The sequence below is a fragment of the Phaenicophaeus curvirostris genome, chromosome 14, assembly GCF_032191515.1.
Source record: "Phaenicophaeus curvirostris isolate KB17595 chromosome 14, BPBGC_Pcur_1.0, whole genome shotgun sequence".
NCBI lineage: Eukaryota > Metazoa > Chordata > Aves > Cuculiformes > Cuculidae > Phaenicophaeus > Phaenicophaeus curvirostris.
Genome location: NC_091405.1, coordinates 2,523,473 through 2,547,908, shown reverse-complemented (window position 1 = coordinate 2,547,908; position 24,436 = coordinate 2,523,473). Strand labels below are relative to the sequence as shown.

The window sequence follows — 24,436 nt, the reverse complement described above, 5'->3', positions numbered from 1 at the left end:
CAAACTCTTTTATCCATTGTACTGAATCAACATCTGTCTCTTATAAGCACATCTTAGCGCTCTTAAGCTTACTGTCTCTTTAGGGGAAATCAGTACAAATTTATCATCTAGTAGCCAATAATGAATGTAATGCCTTATAACTGCAACTGGACTTTCTCCCAGTGGCAGCTGCATCATCAGTACAGTCATTCTACCTGGGTTTCTTTCTCTTCCCCCCCCACCCCCCTCCCCATTGCTAAAGAGGAATTGATTTACTGGCTTTAATTAGACATATTCCTGCTTTGAATTCACCTTCTCTTCTCATGAATGTCTGCCTCCTTGCAAAGCATCCTTTCCATCCATTACTTACTGCTGTCAAAACAAACTATCTTTCTTTCACAAAGATCTCACAATTCCTTGATTCACTATTTCACCAAGTTTTAGATAGACTTCAGTGAGGATCCTGATCCTATCTTGTCCAGAAAAACTCCACACTGCTTTCTCAAATTGCCTTCTCAAATCAGATCAGTTCTTCATCCACTCACTGACAGAATGGAAAACAAGCTCATTAAACTTTGGTGGGTTTAAGTTAGTTTATTGGTCCTCAATCATGCAATATTTTTCATGCCCACCGTACAGTGCAGTTTCTTTTGCCCTTTCAGAATCTTTCCCTTAATTTGAGCCAGTCATGGAGGGCAAATCAATAATTGAACAAATGGGTGTGGTGAGTGCAGCCGGTGCGGGTTCTGTACCGACGGAGCCCTGCGATGTCCCCTGTGCTGTGCTAGACTTCCCAGCAGCTCATGGTGCCCACTGGGAGCCCTTACACCAAAGCTAGATAAGTGAATGATGGACTTACTGTTTGTTTCTCCTGAAGTCAAGTATTCTCCAGTTCCCAGCAAAACACTGACAAGGTATTTAAACTGCAAGTGCCAACCTTAGATTGCCTTGGGCCAAGTGACAGATAAATAAGCTGAATATATTCAACTACATTAAAAAAAACCAGGCTGTTTCCATTTAAAATGAGACAATTATGCTAAAGAAACCATATTTTAAAAAACTAGTATTAATTTCTGATCCTAGATTATCATTTAACTGTCGTATTTCTACAACTTTGATCTTTGTCTGACCATTTTGGGAACTGCCTTCCGAACCCATGACTATTTTCATTGCAGCTTTTATTGGTTTCTACAAACCCACACTCCCCAAATGACCACTAAGTGCAGTTTCAGAAGGATGCAGAGACAGAAAGTCAGAAGGGCTCTGGTTACTGTGTCATCTTGCTTGCCCTCCCTCTAAATGGGACGTTAATTCCTGAACAATCCAGAAAGGGTTCTGATGGGATTCTGAAATCCTATCATGCCTTTACACTACCAGTAGTTGTGCTTGGGAAATGCTAGTCCTACACATTCAATTCCACATGCATCTCAAAATGTTCTCCTCCTCCTCAGGATATCTTTGGCCACTATAGTTGGTATTTTTTCTCCCACAAACTACTTAAATTACAGACTCACTGCCCTCTGGCTTCTTTGGTATGACTCATTCCCACAATTACATACATATATTAGATGTAAATATATATATATATATTTGTATTTATATTTTTCATGAAATTCCAGGCTAAATAAAAGCACTATCAGTCTTTTTCTTGACTCTTACCCATTTTTAAAATAGTGTTTAGGACTGAAAAGACTGATAGAGTGAAAGAGGCTCAGCTGAACTATTGAAAAACCTGAAGGACAAATCGATGCAAATCGATGTGGTAAAATAAGACAGAAATACAAAACATTCAGTAGAGCTGCAAGGCTGAAATTGTGATATGCAAGCCAATAGGGAATGATGAGATTTTTTTTCTTGTTTGGGTTTCATCCTTCTCTCTTAAGGCACACTTCAGGTGTCTCTTTCAAGAAAACAGTTTGGAGAATGCCTGCATTTCAAAGGAAGTGATTGCCTTGAGCACGGGCTCGCCAGACCTGTCTGGACCCATACCTGCAGAGCACTGGTCCCATCCTCTCCTGGGAATGCTGCTCAGCACCTCCTGGATACTTGCAAGCTCACCAGCATTCAGAAACCTGCACCACTTGAGTCACCACCGAAACGTCTACCAAAACTGTGACCACACAATTCAACAGGCACAAGCTGTGTTCATCTGTCTTTCAGATCACTCTGGAACTGCAATAAATAGACCTACAAACCCTTATAGTGTCTGCATAGCTGAATAATAAAATCCCTGTATTTATGCATCCAATTGATTCAGTTTTTCAGTACTTACAATGTGCACTTTTACAAGAGCTCACACTAAATTCTGGAAAAAAACCCACTGATCTAAAATGTAAGCATTCAATTTTTTTTTAATCCAACCTAATTAAAAAATGAAGAAAAAAATAGCTACACATCACAGGAAAGAGTTCAGGTCCAAGCCCTGGAAAGCCTTTACTTACTGAAAACCAGCTTATTTGGATAAAGAATTGCTGGCAGGCCTTTTTTTATATGCTACTCTGAAAATTACAGCTGAAGATGAAAATAAAAGCAAAGCCACCATATTGTATACTTAAATATTCCTTTTTTTCATCCTTCTCTCAGTTTCTGGCATTTATCATTGCAGTAGGATTCAGTTCATTATTACTAGTGCAAACAGATCTTCAGCAATATGTGTATTTCCTCATAAAAACATATTTCTTTGGTTTTCATCGGCATTTTTGCTGCTTAGAGTTATCAGTAAATCTTAAGTAATGCAGCCCTGAACACACCTGATTCTGCGTTATTTTCAGAATTCTGCTTGTTGAATGTTGTTTAAATTACTGAAGGGGAAAAAACCCTACCTACGGCTCATAGATATCTGTAATTGGGGAATACATAGCTGTATCGTTTGCAGTCGTTAGAATCCCTCATTACCAATGCCAGTGGTGTAGGTATTGCAATAAAAATACAAGGGAAGTTTAAATAAGCTCTCACAGGAGCAATAGCCTCCAGTTAAATGTTAAATCTTAATAAAATTGTTTAGTATTATTTGATAGGATGAAAATAGAAGTGTGATTTGGCAAAACAATTTTTACCTTTAATCTTTATTCTGCAAAGCATGCGCAGGATTTGCAGCCAAGTGAGTCGCCTTGCAGGAGATTTATTATGCATACTCTAGCACTATAATAATGCAGTTCAATCTAGTTTGTATTATAACAAATAAGATTCCTGAGAGTTCAGTTTAACATTTCATAGTCTTTATAAGTGTGCTTGCTTCTCTGCTGTAAGGCTATTCTGGAGACAACTGCCAGGTGAGGAAGCGTGCCTGTAACTTGCAGAGCACACTGTGCCTTGGCATCCCTATTAACATAGGTACCCCACATGAAAATCCTTCAGCTGAGAAAGAATATTTTGGAAAGACACTGCAAATAGTGATAGTGATTTGTGAAAATACACACCCTTAGCCCATGCACGCTGTCCGTCCTAAACCATGTGTTCACCCTGCAGTACAGTAACATGCGTTCATGCTCCATGAACTTCAGTAGTTCCTTAAGCTCCGTTTCAGTACATTACTCAGTATGAACAGCAGTGAGGCTCCCCAGAATTCCAAATAAAACCTTGTTGAATAATTGCGAATGTTTAAACAATCCTGGAAGACTCCATTCCACCTCCCAGTCAGTACTTGCTGTGTTTCTTAGTTTGACAGAACAAAGCTGCGTGAGGCAGACGGGGTGCAGAGTTCTCAGCTAACTGTTCCTGCTCAGCTGCAGAGCGCGGTTTTCAGTTACCGTGTTCTAGAACTGAAGAGCCGCTGGGTGCTGCCTCAGGGACCAGCTCAGCACTCACTGTCACGTTGCCCAAGGGCACACAGAGGAAGTTCTGTGTTGGATAGTGAGCGGACAGGAGTATTGCTGGGAGATGTCGGGAGGAAGTGAATCCCTTCTGGGAAGGGCTCCTTCCTTCTCACATGGGAGGATTCATCAAAATGGACAGAGCAGACGAGTTACACAGCCAAGGATTTACAGAGCTTTCAAGCAAAGCAGGCAAACTGATCACAGAATCATAGAATCACCAGGTTGGAAAAGACCCACCGGATCATCAAGTCCAACCATTCCTATCAAGCACCAAACCATGTGCCTCAGCACCTTGTCCACAGGTCCCTTAAACCCCTGCAGGGAAGGTGACTCAACCCCCTCCCTGGGCAGCCTCTGCCAGTGCTCAATGACTGAGTTTTCTTTTTTCTGATGTCCAGCCTAAACCTCCCCTGGTGGAGCTTGAGGCCATTCCCTCTTGTCCTGTGCCCTGTCACTTGGGAGAAGACCCCAGCTCCCTCCTCTCCACAACCACCTTTCAGGTAGTTGTAGATGTAGCTACCAGGGAGTGAAGACTTTGGCGAGTCAGCCAACATTGACCCTCAGGTAGAATTATAGAATCAGAGAACGGTTTGGGTTGGAAGGGACATTAAAGCCCATCCAGTTCCACTCCCTGCTGGATCAGGGGCTCCAAGCCCTATCCAACCTGGCCTTGAACCCCTCCAGGGATGGGGCAGCCACCGCTGCTCTGGGCAACCTGGGCCAGGGCCTCCACAAACACACAGGAAAACGTTTCTTCCTAAGATCTCATCTCAATTCTCCCTCTTCCAGTTGAAAACTGTCCTCCTCGACCTATCCCTGCCCTCCCTGATCAAAAGCCCCACCCCAGCTTTCCTATAGGCCTCCTTTAATCACTGGAAGGATGCGCAGATGTGAAAGGTGCAAAGAAGTTCTGATGCATTGTGAAAGAAAATCTAGTAACCTAATGTAGAAAGATATTTTCGTTCAAACAGAGGCATTAGTGGTGAATTTCAAAAATGTAGCACTGGAATGAACCACCCAGGTACTAAAGTTACCTTCTATCCAAGTTTCAACACAAGAAATCCTGCAGAGCAGGGGATACAAATGTGCTGGGAGATAAACATATATCAAATTCATTATTTTAGATGCTATAGTCAATAAAATTGAATCAACAGGAATTACACAGGAGCCACTGTGGTACCTTGACCAGCTGTGTCCCAAGGCAGATGTAACAATTGCTACATGCACCTGCAGTTGCAGACACGTTCTTTCAAACTGTTACCATTAAGCCTTGCCATAATGTCAGATCTAATTTTTGCATCACTGAATTTTATTGTGCGCCATTATGGGATGTGTTTAAAAGCTCTATTCCCATCAGCAGCAGCTGAGAAATAATGATCCATGGTCATGTGTTCTATAATAAATAAATGATCTATGATCATATCTGAATCACAAATCATTAATCATAGATAATGATCTATGGTCATATCTGGTGTATTTTGTGCACCTCCCTTTTCACTGCATTTGTGACAGTTTACTAGACTTCAGCCCTTGCTAAACTGGTGAAAGGCCTCTCAATCTGGCGTGACCACACAGTGAAGTCTGAATACTATCGTGACACAACAGTATTCTTTAGTCTTGCTGAGAGCTATAGTGCAGAGCTGAAGCTGTCGTTACCAATTCTTTAATAGACATCAAGGGGAGAATAAACAGAAGAAAGCTTACTTCAAAGACCAGCGTCTCATTAGTCGGTCCTGCTGCATATAGACTCTCCAGATGGTTAAAAGAGCGTTGATAATCAAAAACTGTCCCAGCAAAAAAGAACTTTCCCGGCCAGTCGATTGTCCAGTCTCCCGTTAGATAGTACTTCCTACTGAGGTTGCGCACGGCAAGGTAGCTGGTGGAGACGTGCATCTCCTGGAGATGTATACTGCGTGCTCCTGCCGGAACGGTCACCACCACATAGTAGTCTGAAATGAAAGAAGGGAGTGACATTTTTGCAACTGCCATACAGATAGAGACGGCTTATCATTTTTAGACCTATTTGACATTTCTGCAGATTAAGCGATACTGAAGACAGCTGTTCTCATCAACCACAGCTACTTTGTTTTCATGAGGAGAAACCAGTTCTGATCTTAGCCCCTATACGCGGCCTGTAATAAAAGTAACTCAGAGGTATTTCAATTCCTGGAATTTTTCTTTGTGATTAAAGACAAGAAAAAGCAAGTTTGCCTTAAAAAATGCAGAACAGACTAATGATAGTTTTGCTGTAACTGTTTTACCAGGTTTTCCCTGTATTTCCCTGCAGCAGTTGGAAGTGCATCTTAGAATCATAGAATGGTTTGGGTTGGAAGGGACCTTAAAGGCCATCCATTCCCATCCCCTGCCATGGGCAGGGACACCTCCCACTGGATCAGAGGCTCCAAGCCCCATCCAACCTGGCCTTGAACCCCTCCAGGGATGGAGCAGCCACCACTGCTCTGTACAACCTGGCCCCTCCCCAACTGTCTTGTAGGCGGTGAGCAAGGTTTGTGAGGTGCAACATCCTGGGACGCAGAAGGCTGTCACCAAGCCCTGTGCACCACTGCATCTCGCTGCCATGAGCCACTGCACGATGCTTACTCATTCTACAGTCAGATGAGACACGGCTGGCCATCCCAAACACACTCCACATGCAGCTGTTTTGCAGAGCGTCCAGTCCAGGTTATTTTTCTAGCACTATATCTCTATGTTACCGTATCCTATACAATTTCCTGGCCCATACGACTGTAGTATTTACATGTCTTTTGAACAACAGTAAACGGATCCACAACATACCCCCACGGGTGAAGAAATGCCATCTGTATTTTGTGCCTGAGAAGCTGAGATAGAGTGAGATTATTTCGCAAGAAGCCTCTGACAGTCTGCTAAAGAAAATTCCTCCTCCCAGTGACCGGATCATCCATTCAACCAGCTGGACAGCTTCCAGTCAACTTAAGTCGTAACTGGACATGGAAATACTATCGTGTTTGGCATTATGCTGTGCATCACTTTTTAGATCTTCTACAGTCCCATCCCAGGCAGAGCTGTTGACAGCTATTTTTTCACTTCTCTGAATCCTAAAATCTCTCCTAAGAGGAAATTCACACATAAAGGGAAAATGTGGCTTAAAAACAAGAGGAATGCTTGCAAATTACCTAACCAAGACTTATGCTCATAGTTTTCTTGTTACCAAGAAACAGGAGAACTGTGAACTCTCCTCTCACTCTCCCTGTGAAATTCAGTTCGCATCTGGACTTCTAGCCACTGCCCTAATGAGCAAGGAGTCATATACATTACATACGGCAGAGCAATGAGTTGATGATCATGTGGAACAGCTTTCCTTACCATTAGCTTTGTGCTGGATCAAGTATTGGCCTTTAAAGAACTTGCATGTTGAATTATCTCCTTTACAAACTCCACAAGCATCCAATACAGCTTTGGAACCAAGTCCATGATCACACCCTACTTGCTGCAACCAAAAGGCACAAGTGAAGGACTCAGACACAAGGGAATGTGAAGAAACAGCTGCATTTTCCATAAAGGAGTCAATTGTCCAGTTTTTAAAAAAATAAAGAGAGACAGACATTAAGATTGTAAGAAACTGAATTTTCTCTTACTTCACATATCCCATCAATGCAAACATCATATTTATTTGGAGAACACAGAGTTCCATCCTTCACTTTGCTGGACATGGCAAAGAAAAAGTCAAAGTCTTCAGCTGTGCAGTACAATTTACATCTGTCCTCCTCTGCGCGGGGAACAAAACAACAAAACAAGAAAGTATCAGCACACCTGCAGCACAGGTTTGTTTCATAAAAAAAAAAGCACCCTGATACTTTTTTTGCCTACACCCTAGGTGACAAGCTACAGGGATATGTGTGGTGACATATCAGGACCTCAGATGGGCAGAAATAGAGCCAAATATAGTAGCTTATATGATGCTGTTTTAAAAGAACATGTGGGTTTGACTCTCCACACAAACAACTAAAAATTCAAGCCCATCATGAAAACACCCATATTGCATTAGATCATCCACAGTTTCAAATTTCCTATTTTATTAAGAGAAATAGGAGATTGTAGTAATTTTATTTAATTTTTAGCTAAAACTTTAAAAAGATGTAAGATGGCACAAATGGTTCAGCCAAGAGCGAGGACAAGGGCCAGATTTTCCCCTGACAAAAGTGCTTTTCCTCTAAAAAAACCCCCACCCGAATCAAATTTCTTCTTCTCCATGGCTGTATGTTTTGCTTACAAATGGATGATGATGTCTGTGTGGACAAAACCAGTCCTGCAGTTGGAAATATTTGTCACAATTGCTGAAAAGCATAATTTAAATCCAAATGGAGCAACAAAGAAAACAGCATAGCAAAATTTTGAAGGACATGAAATTGGATCTAAAATAGTATCCTTGTGTTCTTATATAAGAGCTGGATTTTCAAAAGCACTTTTGACAGAGGCAAGGCATCTGTAGCAATTTTGAAAGCCAGATCATGTTTTCAGGAGTAGAAATGCAGATCTTAGGGGGATGTGAAAAGCAGCCAGGAAAGCAAGGACAGGCAAGTTCAGAGTCATTCGGGGACATCTTACTTTTAAAAATTATGCCCTTTGCCCCTAATTTTAAGCTTTTATTTCTTTTACTGAATGCATTTTAAACTAATGTAGGCTGTCTTATTTTCTATGTATTATTCTCCCTGTCGTATACCATCCCATGTAACATGCTGTGAAGCCTTATTTCCCCTTTCCTCTGTCTTTAATGGCTGTTAGGACACAGGTTTCTAAACACATGGAAATGTCTGCAGTCTTTAGAAGAAAATATAGTCAGCCTACGAATGAAAGTTACACAGATGTGTATGTGTCCATATATGCACATAATTATGACAGAATCACAGAATCACTAGGTTGGAAAAGACCTCCAGGATCATCGAGTCCAACCATTCTTATCATATGGTTATAATTAATTCTTATTATATGGTTATAATCAAGAAAAACAAATGGGTACAGGTGCTGAGAGCTACAGTGCAGAGCTGAAGCAGGTCCAATGTGCCACAGTTGAATCACAGGATCATTTAGGTTGGAAAAAAATTTAAGATCACTGAGTCCAACCGCAAACCCAACACTGCCAACTCCACCCCTAAACCGTGTCCCTAAGCACCACATCCATATGGCTTTTAAACACCTCCAGAGATGGTGACTCTACCACTGCCTTGGGCAGCCTCCTCCTGTGCCTGACAACCCTTTCTGTGAAGAAACATCTCCTGAACCTCCACTGCCACAACATGAGGCCTCTTGTTGCTTGGGAGAAAGGACAAACACCCCCCTCACCACAACCTCCTTTCCAGGAGCTGCAGAGCGATGAGGTCTCCTCTCAGCCTCCTCTTCTCCAGACTGAACAGCCCCAGCTCCCTCAGCCACTCCTAGAACCCCTGGGCTCCAGCCCCTTCCCCAGCTCCGTTCCCCTTCTCTGGACATGCTCCAGCCCCTCAATGTCTTTCTTGGAACAAGGTACCCAGAACTGAACCCAGGGTTTGAGGTGTGGCCTCCCCAGCGCTGAGTACAGGGGGATGATCCCTTCCCTGCTCGAACTGGCAGTTGGCCACCCCATGGCTGATCCAAGCCAGATGCTGTTGGCCTTCTTGGCCACCTGGGCTACTGCTAGCTCATGTTCAGCCACTGCTGACCAGCACCCCCAGGTCCTTTGCCACTGGGCAGCTTTACAGCCACTCTTCCCCAAGACTGGGGTTGTTGTGAACAATATGCAGGACCTGGCACGTGGCCTTGTTGAACAGCATCCTGTTGGCCTCAGCCCATGGATCCAACCTGTCCAGATCCCTCTGCAGAGCCTTCCTGCCCTCCAGCAGATCAGCACTCCCACCCAACTTGGTGTCTTCTGCAAACTGACCGAGAGAGCACTCAATCTCCTTGTCCAGATCACAGATAAAGGTATTGAACAGAACCAGCCACAACCACTTTCATTCAAGTAGCAACTGCAGCTACATGCTGTGTTCCATCTGATAAAAATGAACACTGATTCAAAATATTCACAAAATTAAAATGCATAAAGTAAAAATAAACTTTGTACAAAAGAAAAGAAATATTGAGACCTGAACTTTATCAAGATCTCTTAGTAAAAGATGTCTTTAAAAACTGTGTGCCAGTATATTGTTTGTTTTTGCAATTCTCATGGGCCTACAGCAGCAGCAAAGTCAAAAGGTTGATTTATTGTTACGTTTGGAAATCTGAGAACATTCCAAAGGAAGGAAGATTCTCGTAGTGCTTTTGTGGGAGCTTGCATTTCCCATGCTGAAAAATCCAGGGAAATGGTTTTGTTCTGTTTTCACGCTCACAGATATGTAATATAAAATGAAAAAGAAGGGCAGCAGCAGTCAGGGAGTCATGCAAAGATTTAGATTCACAATCAAGTTCAATTCTGCATGTTCATACAGGCAGTATTGCACCCGAGGCTGGATTCAACTATGCTAGAAATCAAACACAGCTCAAACAAGACAACTGAATTTCTCTTTGCCTACATCAGGGTGATATTTGCCCAAAGAATATGGATGAATTATCAATTACAGCTCACTTCCTCCAATTGCCTGTGTCCATCAGAGCCATGGCATAATTACCTTCCACTTTAGTGTAGGGCTTCCATTTGTAGTACCATCCACGGAAGGGTTTGCTGTTGTACTCTGCACACTGTTGGGCACGGAAGTCCAAACTATTCGCTGGGCACAGCTGATTATTACAAAGTTGGTAAATACGACTGGAACCTTGGCAGAATTTGCCACCATACTGGGGCCTAAAAAAACAGAAAAAGTGTCTTTTGCAAAACCTTTTAGTACAATCAGCCTGATACACGTGTATTAACATGGAAAAGGAGAGGGCATAATATCTTAGGAGATCAGTATTTCTTATACGGGCCATTAATTTTCATGGTTTCTAAATCCACGCAGAGCAGTTGCCATGAATTATCTACTCGGATCAGTGCAAACTCAGCAAAGATGCAACCATCTAGAGGTGAGTCATGTTTTCGCTAATTTAAATTTATAGGGCTACGTTGTATTGGCTGGTTTCAATCTGGTTATTCAGCTATTTTTACTCTGGTGTAACCCAGGAATGAACATGTGCAAAGAATTACTTATTGCAATACGAGTTAATGAAGGATAACACAACACTGATCACAACTTTAAACATGTCACATCCACTTCAGCAAGCCTTACCTGCGCATTTCCCTTAATCCTGGCCAGAAATAAAATATCATACTCTATTAAGTTGCCAATACGTTATCAGAATAACAGGTTTTAACTATCTGGTCTATGCACACAACTGTAAAACAATGTAAAATATCAGCCTTGCTCTTTCTAAAGTGACTGAGGGTTCTCTCAAGCTGCTGAGAAATGCATTCACTCGCTTTTGTGTTCCTTATGGATCTACATGGGGATTTTCTGATGTTTTTGCAGTTGCACAGTACTTCATTGCTTACATCAGTCTGCAATCACTGTACAGTTATTGCACACAAAAGATTGTAAAGATGTGTTCAAGCATTTGTGATGCCTTGTGACTGCATAACATGCCTGAACACCATTCTGCTCCTACTGAACAATGTGCTATTGTGAGGTGGGTAGGATGCACTCCCACAGAAATGATTTAGGCATTAATGTATATCTCTTGGGCATTCTTCAGGTTCGTTCCCAACTAAACTATTGAAATACATAACCTATTTCTATCTTAGAAAAGTACCACAATTGTAAAATGTTGTGATGTATGAAAGCTAGACCCAGGAAACTGCACTGTGACAATCACAGAATGGTTGGGTTGGAAGGGACCTTAAAGCTCACCCAGTTCCAACCCCCTGCCCTGAGCAGCAACATCTCCCACTGGATCAGGGGGCTCAAAGCCACATCCGACTTGGCCTTGAATATCTCCAGGGATGGAGCAGCCACTGCTTCTCTGGGCTCCTCTGTGCCAGTGCCTCCCACCCTCATTGTGAAGAATTTACAATTTACTGAAACGTAATGGTTTTGGCAAATGTGCACAGCTTTGTGTTCCACAGCTGAACTCCAGCAGTGTTTGATGGGATGGATTCATACACAGCTCCAGTGGTTATCCAGCAGCCGTGCCCAGGGCTGACTGCTGTTATCACAAGGTCTGTCAGAATTGTCCAGAGAAAGGGAACTGCCTTGGCTGGATATTGTTTGCCAGAATTTCACATACAAACACAGGTAATGGGATTTTCACAAGAAGCTTGTGTTCACCCTCAAACACACTGGAACCCTAGAAATCTCCCTTGACATTTCTAAGAAGTCACTTTGAAAAATGGACTCCTTTTAAAACCTTATTTTAAAGTCATAGAATCATAGAATTGTAGAATATTTTGTGTTGGAAGGAACCTTAAAGATCAATAGTTCCAATCCCCTGCCACAGGCAGGGACACCTCCCACTAGATCATGCTGCCCAAGGCCCCATCCAACCTGGCCTTGAACACCTCCAGAGATGCCCATCCATTCTCCTCATCTCTTACAGAAATACCTGTTATTCTTCGTCATTCTCAAAATTTTGCTAGCCAAAATTGTCTAATAAGCTTTTGAGCAAAATAAACATCAGCTCCCCCACAAATCTGGATTAGTACAAGTGAAATAAATACATTCCATATGAAATAATATACACATATAAACTGAAATATATAAACATCTGAAATATTTTCTGAAATTCAGAAAGAAAGGAATGGTTATTCTTTGTTTATGTGCAGTGATAGAAGTGAACAATGAACAGTGACTGGGTAATAAACCACTCTGTGTGGTGTAACGTTGAAAATGGACAGTATCATTTTTCTAATGATTCCACATTTATACAGGAGCGCTGTCATGGGAATGCAGCTACCTGGATACTCACACACTGTGGTGTGGAGGCTTATTTATGGTCCTGGCATCTCATCACCAACTCAGAGAGATTTACAGTGCTATATTTTCTCCTGGCTTTAACTGAATTATCGCTAACACAATACAATTAAATTTAGCATTAACATGATCTGGTTCTGGTTTCAAGTCTTAGTTGGTTATATCAAGTCTTGCATCAAGTCTTACTTTAATTAGAACAAGCAGATCACTCTGAATGCAAGTTTTAAACACATAATGTTACAGTCACAGACACTTTCTGTATTAAAAAGCTGCTGTCTGAAGACTGTATGAAACCATTATCACTTATAACAGTGCAGCAAACAGAAACATTTCCATTACTGGGCATTCTTCTGTCACACAAGGCAGGTATACGAATAAATGCAAAGAGCAATGTGCATATCTAGAAATTTGTAGCAGGTAAAACAGGGACCAAAAATAAGATGACCAAAATACACGTGTGATGTGTAATGGAGTCCCTGCATTCCCTTGCTATATAGTTTAATAAAGGAACCATCCAAGTAATTTTACTTATCAAAATACACTGAGAAACAACAGAAGAGGTTGAGAAAAGGCTCTGCTACAGATCTGCAAAAACTGGTTTGACTGAGTGAGGGTAATAAAGATTACTTTAACTAACTCACATGTTCCTATACAGAGTATATGAAGTGTGGATGTCATTACTGCAGCGATGTATAGTAGGTGTGAGGCTTCTTTACAGCCTCACATAAGAGCTGTCATATTTTCTCCGCTTTTATTACTGCACTTTAAATGCTGTTTTTATTGTGGGCAATGAAGAGTATGTGTCTGTGCCTGTTGAAGTTGTGTATGAAACAGAACAGTGAAATCCTTTCTTCTTGTAAGTTGAAGTGAATGGAGGATTTTGAAAAATGCTGGTCTGATAATACTTTACTTCTACTTGGAAAGAGCGCTGTAAGGAATAGTAACTGCAGTGATAAGACATTATTAGAGGAAAATACCAGCAATGTTTCCTGAGTTAGCATACAATTCTAGGGTTCAGCAACTTTATGCTGACCTGTGGAACACAAAGAAATGCAAGGAACATGACAGACATGCAAAGACATTGGTCTACAACCATTTGGACATTGGCTTTGAACTTTTGGTTTATTATCCTGGATAATACAATATCATCAGCAGTTTGGATAGGTTTCAAGACCTTTTTCCTTTGCCTTTATATTATCAGATGTAAATAAGTCTGTGTGGCGTTTCATTTGGTATTTGATAAATTCTAGTATTATCAAACGAATTGAGCACGTTGGGCTGTAGATGTTCTAGGACTCTAGCAGTCTGCAGACAGCCACAGTATCACGACATATTTCTGCCCTTCAACCACTGGCTGGTTACACCAGACATGAAAGAAGGTCTTGGAAACATTTTCACATGTACTGTTTCCCTACAGAAATGCACTCTCAGTTTTTTATGTTCTAAACACTTAAATAGTTAGTAGAAAAACAATACCTTTTCATATCTATGTCTTACTTTGGATTATTGCAGTGTCTTTCTTGATATGTGACCCCCCCTCCACAAGTGCGAGTGCACTCCGACCACTCCGACCAGGCAGACCACTGGCCATTGATGGGCTTGGGTCCATGATCCCCGTATTTGACACACTGTCCTCTTCGACACCACTGCCAAAAGAATGACAATGTCCCAACAGAATTAACGGTACCTAGCAGATGCAAAAAGAAAAAGCTGCATTTTACAGCTCCAGTGCTTAACCCTAATAAACATGAGGTGACCCACTGAAGTCAATAAGATGGTTTACAGCAGGACAACGACTCTGAACAACACCGACCCACACAATGGGACAGGTAAGTAATGTCCTAAAATTTCATAGAATAATTAATGTTATAAAAGACCTCTAAGATCAATGAGTTCCGTGCTGAAGATCACTGAGGTGCAAATTTTTAAATCTGTTTCCCTGGAAAGAACCTTTTTGGCTTCCTCTTCCCCCCAAAATCTACATTAATTCATGGAGAAAAGGAGGCTGAGGGGAGACCTCATCATTCTCTGCAGCTCCCAGAAAGGAGGTTGAAGTGAGGTGGGTGCTGGTCTCTCCTCCCAAGTAATGGGTCATAGGATGAGAGGAAATGGCCTCAAGTTGTGCCAGGGGAGGTTTAGACTGGATATCAGGAAAAATGTCTTTACTGAGTGGTGAAGCCCTGACAGAGGCTGCCCAAGGCAGTGGTGGAGTCTCCGTCCCTGGATGGGTTCAAAAACTGTGTGGCCATGGCACTTACGGAACATTAGCAGACATGGTGGGGTTGGGCTGATGGTTGGACTGGATGAGCTTAGAGATCTTTTCCGACCTTAATGATTCCATGAGTCTGTGATCCTGTACTGTCAAAATTTCAAAACTTCCCATGTAATTTGAAACCATTCTGCTAAAAACTCTCCCTTTTATCATTTAATTATGAAATACTGCACAAAGACAAAAAGTGAAATAGAACATTTGACAGTAACTTGAAAACCAAACAATGTTCTACTGGAAGAAACACTACAGCAAAAAAGAAAATATTTCAGGTAACTACAAATGAGTCTAAACTAGAAGATTCAACTAAAACAACCCATGCTTTATTAGGAGTGATTACTGATAATAATATGCAGGACGGCCTTAGTCTGTATAGCAAACATTATGGCTTAAGGAACATTTATATCAGGTGGAATTTGAAACCTGTAACTTCTGTTACAACTAATAGCTTTTCTTACTGATTCAGATTGGGCAGATAGCTCTTGTTCCACAGCTGGCTGGGAGAGGCATCCCTCACTACCATGAGATGGGTGCCACGGTGAGGACCAGTCCTCAGTACATATCGCAAAGCAAGATTTTACAGAGCAATCCAGAAATCCAGGACAGCAAATCTGGGGGGAACTGAACAACTGTTACTTAACTATAACAAGTTAGAATGATTTCGCCCTGTTTCTAAAATGACTTACCATGCTGAGACCACAAGCTGTTCCTTCTGCTGCTGGCATGAACTTTGTCTCGCACCTATGGCCCACTCTGTGACACCAGAGAGATTTGCATATATCCTGAGAAGACAAAAGTACCCACTATAATACTCATCATTCCCATTATTGCCTGCTGTTTAGAGTGAGTAACAAATGATTTTGTGACCATTTTGTGAGAAGCAAAACACATTTGCTCCCTTAAAAGTTGTATAAATAAATCCTTTTCTGAACGCAGAATTCACAGCACAGCCAGGCGCTGTATGTCACCGCCTTGGTTACGCATCATTTCACCAGCTATATTTTAAACTATTCTGAGCATAAAACTATAATAGAACAAAACCTGTGTTAAAAAATTTGAGGTTAAAATTCCAACAAGACTACAGTGACTACGATACTTTGAAGAGAGAAGATTTTCTAAAGCACAATCTCTTCACAGTGCTGATCACTCTCTCCCTTTGTTCATTAGCTACAGAAGAAATACAGCTGCCATCACCTGATAAATGTGGTATCAAATAAACCAAAATCCTCCAAGGACAATAACAGGAGTACAAGTGACCAGACTTCAGAATGAGCACTCCAGCTTATTTAATGAAATGCCTTCTCCGAAGAGATCAGCAAGGAGAGCAGCAGTCACTAAAATAACAGGTTCATCTAAATTAACCCTTCAACACAAAGTCAAAGGTATAAGTTGCATTTTTATTGCTCTAAAATAACCTTTTAGATCTTTTCCAGACTTCACTGTCAATGCATAAGAGTAAAACAAAACACAAGCCCCTTAGTCCTCCTGACCCCCACGCACATTTTGATCAAGACTCCACTGCCTGCTAATTTCCCTGGCGTAGCTGGCAGGGGCTCAGGGGGCTCATGCACTCAACTGCACTCCTCATGACTCCTGGCAAGGCCACATTTCCTTCTGCAACTCCTCTGGGATTGTGATATTCCTCAAAAGAGGCCAGGACCTTCAAAGTAAATTGCCAAGCAAGATAAGGTAGAGAAACAGCCGAGGCCCCCGAAGAGCACTGTTATTTGTACTGATTTAGTGCACTGCTGCTCTCTAAGGTAATTTAACTTTTCAGAAGTATATCAAGAGGTACCTTGACAAAGCTGAGGTTGCACAGTTTTGCTTTCATTCCAAATTGCCATTTACACTGGGTATCAGCATCGTAGATCTGCCCTGGCAGTTTGTCAGGGTATTTATACTGTCCTGTTTGCTTAGGCTCATCAATCAGGCAGGCAGCTTGTGCTGTACTGTAATGAGAACGCATATTAATCATGGCTATGATCTTTATATCAAAACATTTTAATTTGCTGCAGACTAGCAAAAACATGTAACATCTACAGAACTAAGCGCTTGATCTTCACTCTAAGGAACTAACATCTCAAATGCCTGTACTGGATCTGGACCTTAGTACTGCTTATGCATTTTTCAGTACTCATGTCCAGGCTACCTATGTATGACAAACAAAAGGAACGTTGTACAGAGAAGGACTGCAGCTCTGATGACATTAAGCACAGACGGAAAACCAGTTCCTTTAAAAGCATCCCTGAATACCTACAACATGCTGTAGAAACAATTGGCATCTTTCTCTTTTTCCCCCCGAAGCAGTATATGAAAACCACAGAATGTCCTTACTCATGACACAAGCTAGGTCAAGAGAAAGACTCCAGCAAGAAAGGCCACTGCTGTTAATTTACAGTTAGTAATGACTTTGGTACCACTGCGTCTGCCCTCGTTGGTGTTCACCTCTGCCTAAGTCCCTAACAAACCTGGCTGCTGACAGGAATACCTCGGAAAGAACAATACACCAGGCATTACAGCAGGATATTCATGGAGGGTGAAATGCCCTCTTTGGAAACACGGCAGGACCAGCACACTTACGCGCCGTACCACCTCTATGCTTCATCAACCCAGGTGTGTGGGCTCCGGGTAGTACAACGGTTAGAGCACGTTTTCAAAGGGGTGAATTTCACACTTAACTAATTTTTATGCCTGTTCAAGAGTTCAAGCTCAGTTACCAAAGATACATTCCCCAGCACCAGCCCCAATTTACATCCGACCTACCTGAGAAACTTGTTGAGATACTGCCTGCTGCATACAGACCAAGAAAACACTCCATTGTTTCCTGTGAGTGTGGGAGACATTATATTACCCTCAGCTTTTCTACAAGGATTTCCTTCTCCATCATGAATCATACCAAAGCTGAAAAGAGAACCAGGTGTGAGAATGAAAATCTGGATTAAACAGAAGTAAGGCACAGTTTGGGGCAGAATAAACACTTTCTGGTAACAGCTTGAACTCCACAGGCCATGAGGATTTCCTCCCTTTCATTCCAAAAGGATGGAAACATCTGCACCGTACAAATGACAATTAGGCCCATAAGGATCTGAGCTGCCGACTGGACCAGAAGCTTTCCAGTGTGACCACTTCTCTTCCCTGAGGGAGAAACGTTTGGTGGTGAGATGGGTAGAAGTACTGGATCTTACGATCAGTCACACCTGTAGTTGCCTATAAATCTATCAAATAAAATCTATCTCTTAAGACACGCGTGCTGCCTGAGCCTTTCTTTGCCTAGTCATAATGCCTGTTACCAGGAATGGCATGGAGATCAGGATCCAGGGAAGGAGCAGTGTTACACAGCTGTAAGAACATAATGAGAGGGAAGAACTACACAACTCCATTCAATCGGTAACAACAGCAGTGGGATGGAATGAAGAGAACACAAGATATGAATAAAAAATATGATTCTTTTTCTAATTTTGAACACTAACTTTCTATATTATCTCAGGCAAATCACTTTCTTTTCCTCACCTTAGTTTTCCACTGTCACTTAGTCTGCAATGTAACCTTTTTAGTGGAAATACTGCCTCTTACTGGGTGCTTTGCTCAGTCTAGAGCACCAGGAGGCCCTGCTTTCACTAGGAGAGGTGTTAGGATAATATAAAAAGTAATAAGCAATAATAAAAAACATGTTAAAAATGATAAATGATGTGGCGCTTATGGTTATAATAAAGCTAATTTTCAGGTTTTTCCTTTCACTGTTTTATATTTACTCCCTGTACAAGACATCCGTGAATTTCAATGTGTTTTGAATAGAAATGCCATAATTTGTTACTCTAACACTGTAGTACATTGGTGACTTTATGAAAATAATCTGTGCACATGCGGGGAATACCTAATTTACTAGGCTCAATCCTTCACTGCTATAAATCATTGCAGGCTCATCAGTCACTGCGTGTGTTGCCACCAGTCATGGCTCCAAACTTGCTAAAATATATGGCTCCTTCTACAAATGGACAAAAAGTCCCACCTGAGCTACTGTTTTAGAGTCATTTATGAAAAACTAACTTTGTTCACATGTGTTGCAGCCCAAGAATCCATGGTTTCTACACCCAATGGCACACGGGGCTCTGAGCTCCTGAAGGAACTCTTCCAGGTAAAAGCACAAGCTGCTTAAAGAAAACTATAAAACTGTACAAGAGAAGCTACTCAGTGGATCACCAAGTGCAATCTATACAGTAAACAATATGAAGAATACAAAAAAGGACATTGAGGGGCTGGAGTGCATCTAGAAGAGGGCAGCGGAGCTGGGGAAGAGGCTGGAGAACAAAGCTTAATAGGAGCAGCCAAGGGATCTGAGGTTGTTTAGGCTGGAGGAGACTGAGGGGAGACCTCACCACTATCTACAACTGCCTGAAGGGAGGTTGTAGCAAAGTGAGTGCTGGTCCCTTCTCCCAAGTAACAAGTGATAAGACAAGAGGAAACAGCCCCAAGTTGCACCAAAGGAGGCATAAAACTGGATATGAGGAAAAATATCTTCAACTGAAAGGGTTCCCAGGCACTGGCAGAGACTGCCCATGGAGGTGGTTGAGACCCCATCCCCGGAGGGCTTTAAGACATGGGTAGATGAGGTGCTTGGGGATATGGTTTAGTAGTGAATGGGTACGGATGGACCTGATGATTTCAAAGGTCTTTTCCAACCAAATGATTCTATGATTATTCTCCTGCTATGAAATCCTGAGCTTAAAATATTCACAGTGGACCTCAGCACCTTCAGAGTTGCCACAGATTTCTTTCTTCCAGGAATCTCTGTATCACAAAGACTGAGTTCTGTTGTCTTAAGCCCCATGCTAGGTAGTCCCAGGAACATGAACATGAACAAATGATAATAAGGACACATCTGGGACAGCTTTCTTCCAGGAGATGGGATGCATTTCATTAGACAGTGGATGGAACTATACCAAAGAAAGGCTGAATAATCTAAGAATCAAAGGCAGCAGTGAAGAAGAAAAAAAAACATTACAGAATTTCCAAGAATCATCTGTCAAACCAAAAGAAAATAAACAAGAAGTAAGGACATTAAAAGACTAAAGGGGATAATTCTTGACAAATAAGCTCTGGGCATTCATTCTCTCCTAATACTGACGGAAGGGCATTAAAAATGTACTGAGGTCAGTGAAAGTGCGTTAGTGTGACAGGAGGATCCAACAATATATATTTTACATATTTGGTCCCATTGAAAGCATTGGCACAATTCCCACGAGATTCATTGGTAGCTGGATTACTTTTTAATTCTTTGTTTCCCTTCAGATGTACAGAAACCTGTGAAAGGGTCACTCGTGTAGACATGAGGTCATAGGATGAACTGTGGAGCATATTTGTACAATGAAAACTAAATAGTCCGGGTTCAGTCATGCAGAATCGGAAGGATTCACGCCTTGACCAGACAGCAGAATATAGCACCACTGCTTTTCAAAGATATTCTGTGCTGCAATGTTTCTGCTCAAAGTAAAGATCCTGTGCCCATGGTTTATAGGACCTTTGATTTCAGGTTTGTACCACACAGAGAAACTCTGCTTCTATGCCATCAGTGGTGGGACAGACTCAAAGTTGAGCTATGTTAAAGCTGAAAATCAAACACATGCAAAACACTGTGACAAAGTAATTCAAAATTATCTGGGGGGGAAAAAGCAGGAAAGCAAACCCTAATAATCTTCTTTAGATTGAATTCAACAGTTCAGAGAATGGCTGAAGCTCCATGGAAGATTATTACTGGCTTTGTTTGAGAGATAGCAGGTTCTTAGGAAAACTGCAGTCTTATTACCTTAGAAAACAAATGAAAATCCAATGGATACAGATAAAGGAAGGGAGAAACCTCCACAAAGGTTGCTTTTAGACAAATCACTCATTAAAAAGGTAGAGAGAACAAAGCAGGACAGGTTGAATGGAATGAGTGTCTCCCAGATCCTGTGAGACACCAGGTCTTCCAGGAAAGGTACCTCTAGGAGACTCTGATCAGCTCTCTGCACTGTAAGCTGCAGTGTCCCTTCTCTTTTTGGAGAACCCCACTGATACAAGAAGTGATTTGTCTACCAGAACATGGTAGCAGTGTAGGAAGCTTATAGGTTATTATTGTCAGCTTCTACTGTTTGTTCTGGCTATCACCTGGAATGTATAAAATGCCAAAAAACCCCCACAAAAATAAAAGGAAAGCTCCCAGGGCAGGTGATTCACCACTTCATGCTAAAGGACACACCTCTGAGCAAAGAGGCTTGATTCTGGCTAAAATTGGCTGTAGTTTCCCATCTAATTAACAACACTTGGGAGATACCTGTATCAGAATAAAGGTCCCTCAGAATAAGGTCCCTCTGCCACTGGCAGCAGGATCAATAAAAATCCCACAGCTCTTGTTTTTATGATGTTATTCATGAAGGCCAATGCACTAAGGAACAGAAGGACGGGATCTCATCCAGAGAGACCTGGACAGCCTGGAGATATGGGCCTGTGTGAACCTCATGAGGTTCAACAAGGCCAAGGGCAAGTTCCTACCCCTGGGTCGGGGAAATCTGTGGTTTCAGTACAGGATGGGGCGTGACGTGACTGAGAGCTGCCCTGCGGAGAAGGACTTGGGGGTGCTGGTTGATGAGAAGCTTGACACGAGCCAGCAATGTGCACTCACAGCCCAGACGGCCAAAAGAAATGTGGCCAGCAGGGCAAGGGAGGGGATTCTGCCCCTCTATTCCTCTCTTGTGAGACCTTGTTTGGAGCACCTTCCATACGAGGACAGGCTGAGAGAGTTGGGGTTGTTAAGTCTAGAGAACAGAAGGCTCCAAGGAGACCTTATAGTGGGCTTCCAGCACTGAAAGGGGCTACAGGAAAGCTGAGGAGGGGCTTTTTACAAGGGCATGTGGTGTCAGGATGACGGGAATGACTTCAAATTGGAAGGTGGAAGATTTAGATTAGACATTAGGAAGAAATTCTTCACAATGAGGTTGGTGAGGCCCTGGCCTAGTTTGCCCAGGGAAGTTGTGGCTGCTCCATCCCTGGAGGTGTTCAAGGCCAGGCTGGTTGGTGCTTTGAGCAGCCTAGTCTAGTGGGAGGTGTCCCTGCCCATGGCAGAGGATTGGAACTCGATGGGCTTCAAGGTCCCTTCCAACCCAAATCATTCTATAATTCTATGATTAATTGGATGCTCTCTATATTCTAATCATACAGCTCTCTAAACGACCCCACAGCTGGTGCTGTGTCCATTCACTGACATATTTATTTGTAGAAGGAGCATGTGAGACTTATGAAAAACAACTTACTTGTGTCCAGATTCATGAGCAATTGTAAAAGCCAGTCCAAGGCCTGTATCTTCATTAATGGTGCAGCTACGGTATTTGCTGCACATGCCGCTGATGGGTGCAAATCCTGAAGGAAGGAAGCAGTAGAACAGCTTGTTCCTCTACAGAATTCCAAAGACATGTATCATCTGCAATGGTCCTAAAAAGCCAGTCTATCGCGGTGCATGAAGATGGTTGTCTACTTCATCGGGTTTATCATGGAAGAATTATAGCAGACTTTTATTTGACAATAAAGGGACTCCTGCATAAAAAGTATAAATCAAATCTAACCTCCTAAAACACACTCTACTTGTAAAGATTATTTTTTACTCCCCCCATCCTGCCTTTACTGCTCCCAGATTAGGAAGGAATCCCACACAAAAAGGGCAAATAGTCACAAAAAAACCCAGAAATAGCCTCAAAATCAAAAATATTCCTTGAAGAGGCAACAATCCAAAAGGAGGTTGTCAGATAGCTGATGCTGCCACTTTTTCTGGGCAACGATACCAGTAATACTGTTTTTCTTCTAGGTTCTTCCAAGACAATGTATAACAATAGTACAAAAAATGTGCAAAAAATGAACTTTACTTTAAAACACTTCAGAGTCTATGAACCAAGATGCTGCTGTTACGACGCACGAGTTTCTCAGGATGTGTTTTCATATCATACCTAGAGTATCACAGGGTTCATTTTTCCAGGAGCAGATATCAAAGCCCGTGAGCAAGATGGCATGGTCGTGGCGCTTTCCGTTCTTCCCAACCAGAGCAGACTGCCACTGGCAGAAGCTGTTCAGGGACTGGTCCGCATGGTGGTTAATCAATAATCCGCTCTGCAGGTATTTCACAGACACAGAAATAAGGAGCTTCCATCAGTACTTGAGAAAGGTTATTAAAAAAATAAGAGTTGGCTTGGGGAAAGGGAATTACTTCTCCATATTTGTTCTACATAAACTTACATCTTCCCACCTTAGCTGTCTGTGATGACCAATTCAGGTGCTGAGCAAATCTATTAATTGTCAAATCACACCGTGCCTCTGCCCAGACACAAATATAGTTTCAAAGTCAGCGGTTGGAATTACAGTGTGCAAATATGTTTCGTTCCTGATAAAGCGGAACTCTAAACCATTTTCAAAGTTGTGATTAAAGCATTTGGAGCTTTCTGTGGAGGAAAAGCATTATCCAAGTAGATCAACTCATCACAAATTTCTTCTCATCAGAAGAGCCTTTGTCTTCTTTTGTCTCAGCACCTGTACCAAAATAATTGGCTCCAACTCCCACTTTTTGTTACAAGCTGTCTGCAGTTTGGGACTTTTGACTCTTTTTTCTTTCTGATCAACACATCCTGGAAAGCCCGGGCCATAGTATTTTTATTTATTTCAATAGTTTTAAGTATTTTTCCCATTCCTTTTCAAGAAAATGCAGGAAATTGTTAAGTTTTATCTTACTGGAAGCATTTCAGTTTTCTAAAGAACACTTATATGAAATGAAGATTTTAGTATCAAAACCTGTAAAGCAGTGAAATGCAAAAAGTCTGGGTTTAGAGCATTTTGCGATTTTAATCTTCTCATGCTTTATGTCTTAAGAATCCTCAAATGAAAGTTCGCGTAGAGAACATGGGAACACCCAGAGGTCCCTGTGAGCAGTAGCAAATGCAGTATACAACATACAAATTGTAACACAACTTACAGGCTCTTGTTCCAAAAGAAGAAGGCTCACAACGATGATGTTTATATCACTGCCAATTGTTCCATCTTTAAACAGACTAGAGACCTGCAGTGATTATTGAAGAGGAAATATCAACTACATGCATCATTTTTTAAACAGACTAAACATAAGTATCAAGTTACTGCCTTGGGTTTAAATTTTTAATTCAAATTAATGGAGTTATATATCTGGTAGGATTAATTTAAAGAGCTTAATGCAGAAGTATTATGGCCCAAACCACTACACATACTGAAAAAACCTATTGATTTTGACGAGCTTTGTCCTGTCCTTGGGCTTCTGGATCAAGAGTAATCAAGTTCAAAGTTCAAGTTGTGTAGTACAAAATTAAAGAGCACAAGTCACAAAGGAAACACAATTCTAGTTATTGTTCTCAAAAAAAATTGTGCTTTCTCAAACAAATTTTTCTTTCAAGGAGAGACATCACACAAACCAGAGTCAGCTTCATGATACT

At 41.7% G+C, this 24,436-nt stretch overlaps 1 protein-coding gene across 1 annotated transcript in view; it reads right to left on the bottom strand.

The window, feature by feature from the left end:
• The window catches only part of ADAMTS18 (ADAM metallopeptidase with thrombospondin type 1 motif 18), an 84,511-nt gene that overhangs the window by 23,894 nt on the left and 36,181 nt on the right, over window positions 1–24,436 (bottom strand). Inside the window, exons 5-15 of the mRNA XM_069868798.1 lie at window positions 23,947–24,030; window positions 22,931–23,090; window positions 22,244–22,349; window positions 17,721–17,858; window positions 16,753–16,906; window positions 15,644–15,739; window positions 14,186–14,334; window positions 10,418–10,590; window positions 7,412–7,542; window positions 7,140–7,263; window positions 5,499–5,743 (exon numbers count right to left, since the gene is read on the bottom strand). Of these exons, the coding sequence (XP_069724899.1) occupies window positions 5,499–5,743; window positions 7,140–7,263; window positions 7,412–7,542; window positions 10,418–10,590; window positions 14,186–14,334; window positions 15,644–15,739; window positions 16,753–16,906; window positions 17,721–17,858; window positions 22,244–22,349; window positions 22,931–23,090; window positions 23,947–24,030 (1,560 nt within the window). The remainder of the gene's footprint in view (window positions 1–5,498; window positions 5,744–7,139; window positions 7,264–7,411; window positions 7,543–10,417; window positions 10,591–14,185; window positions 14,335–15,643; window positions 15,740–16,752; window positions 16,907–17,720; window positions 17,859–22,243; window positions 22,350–22,930; window positions 23,091–23,946; window positions 24,031–24,436) is intronic.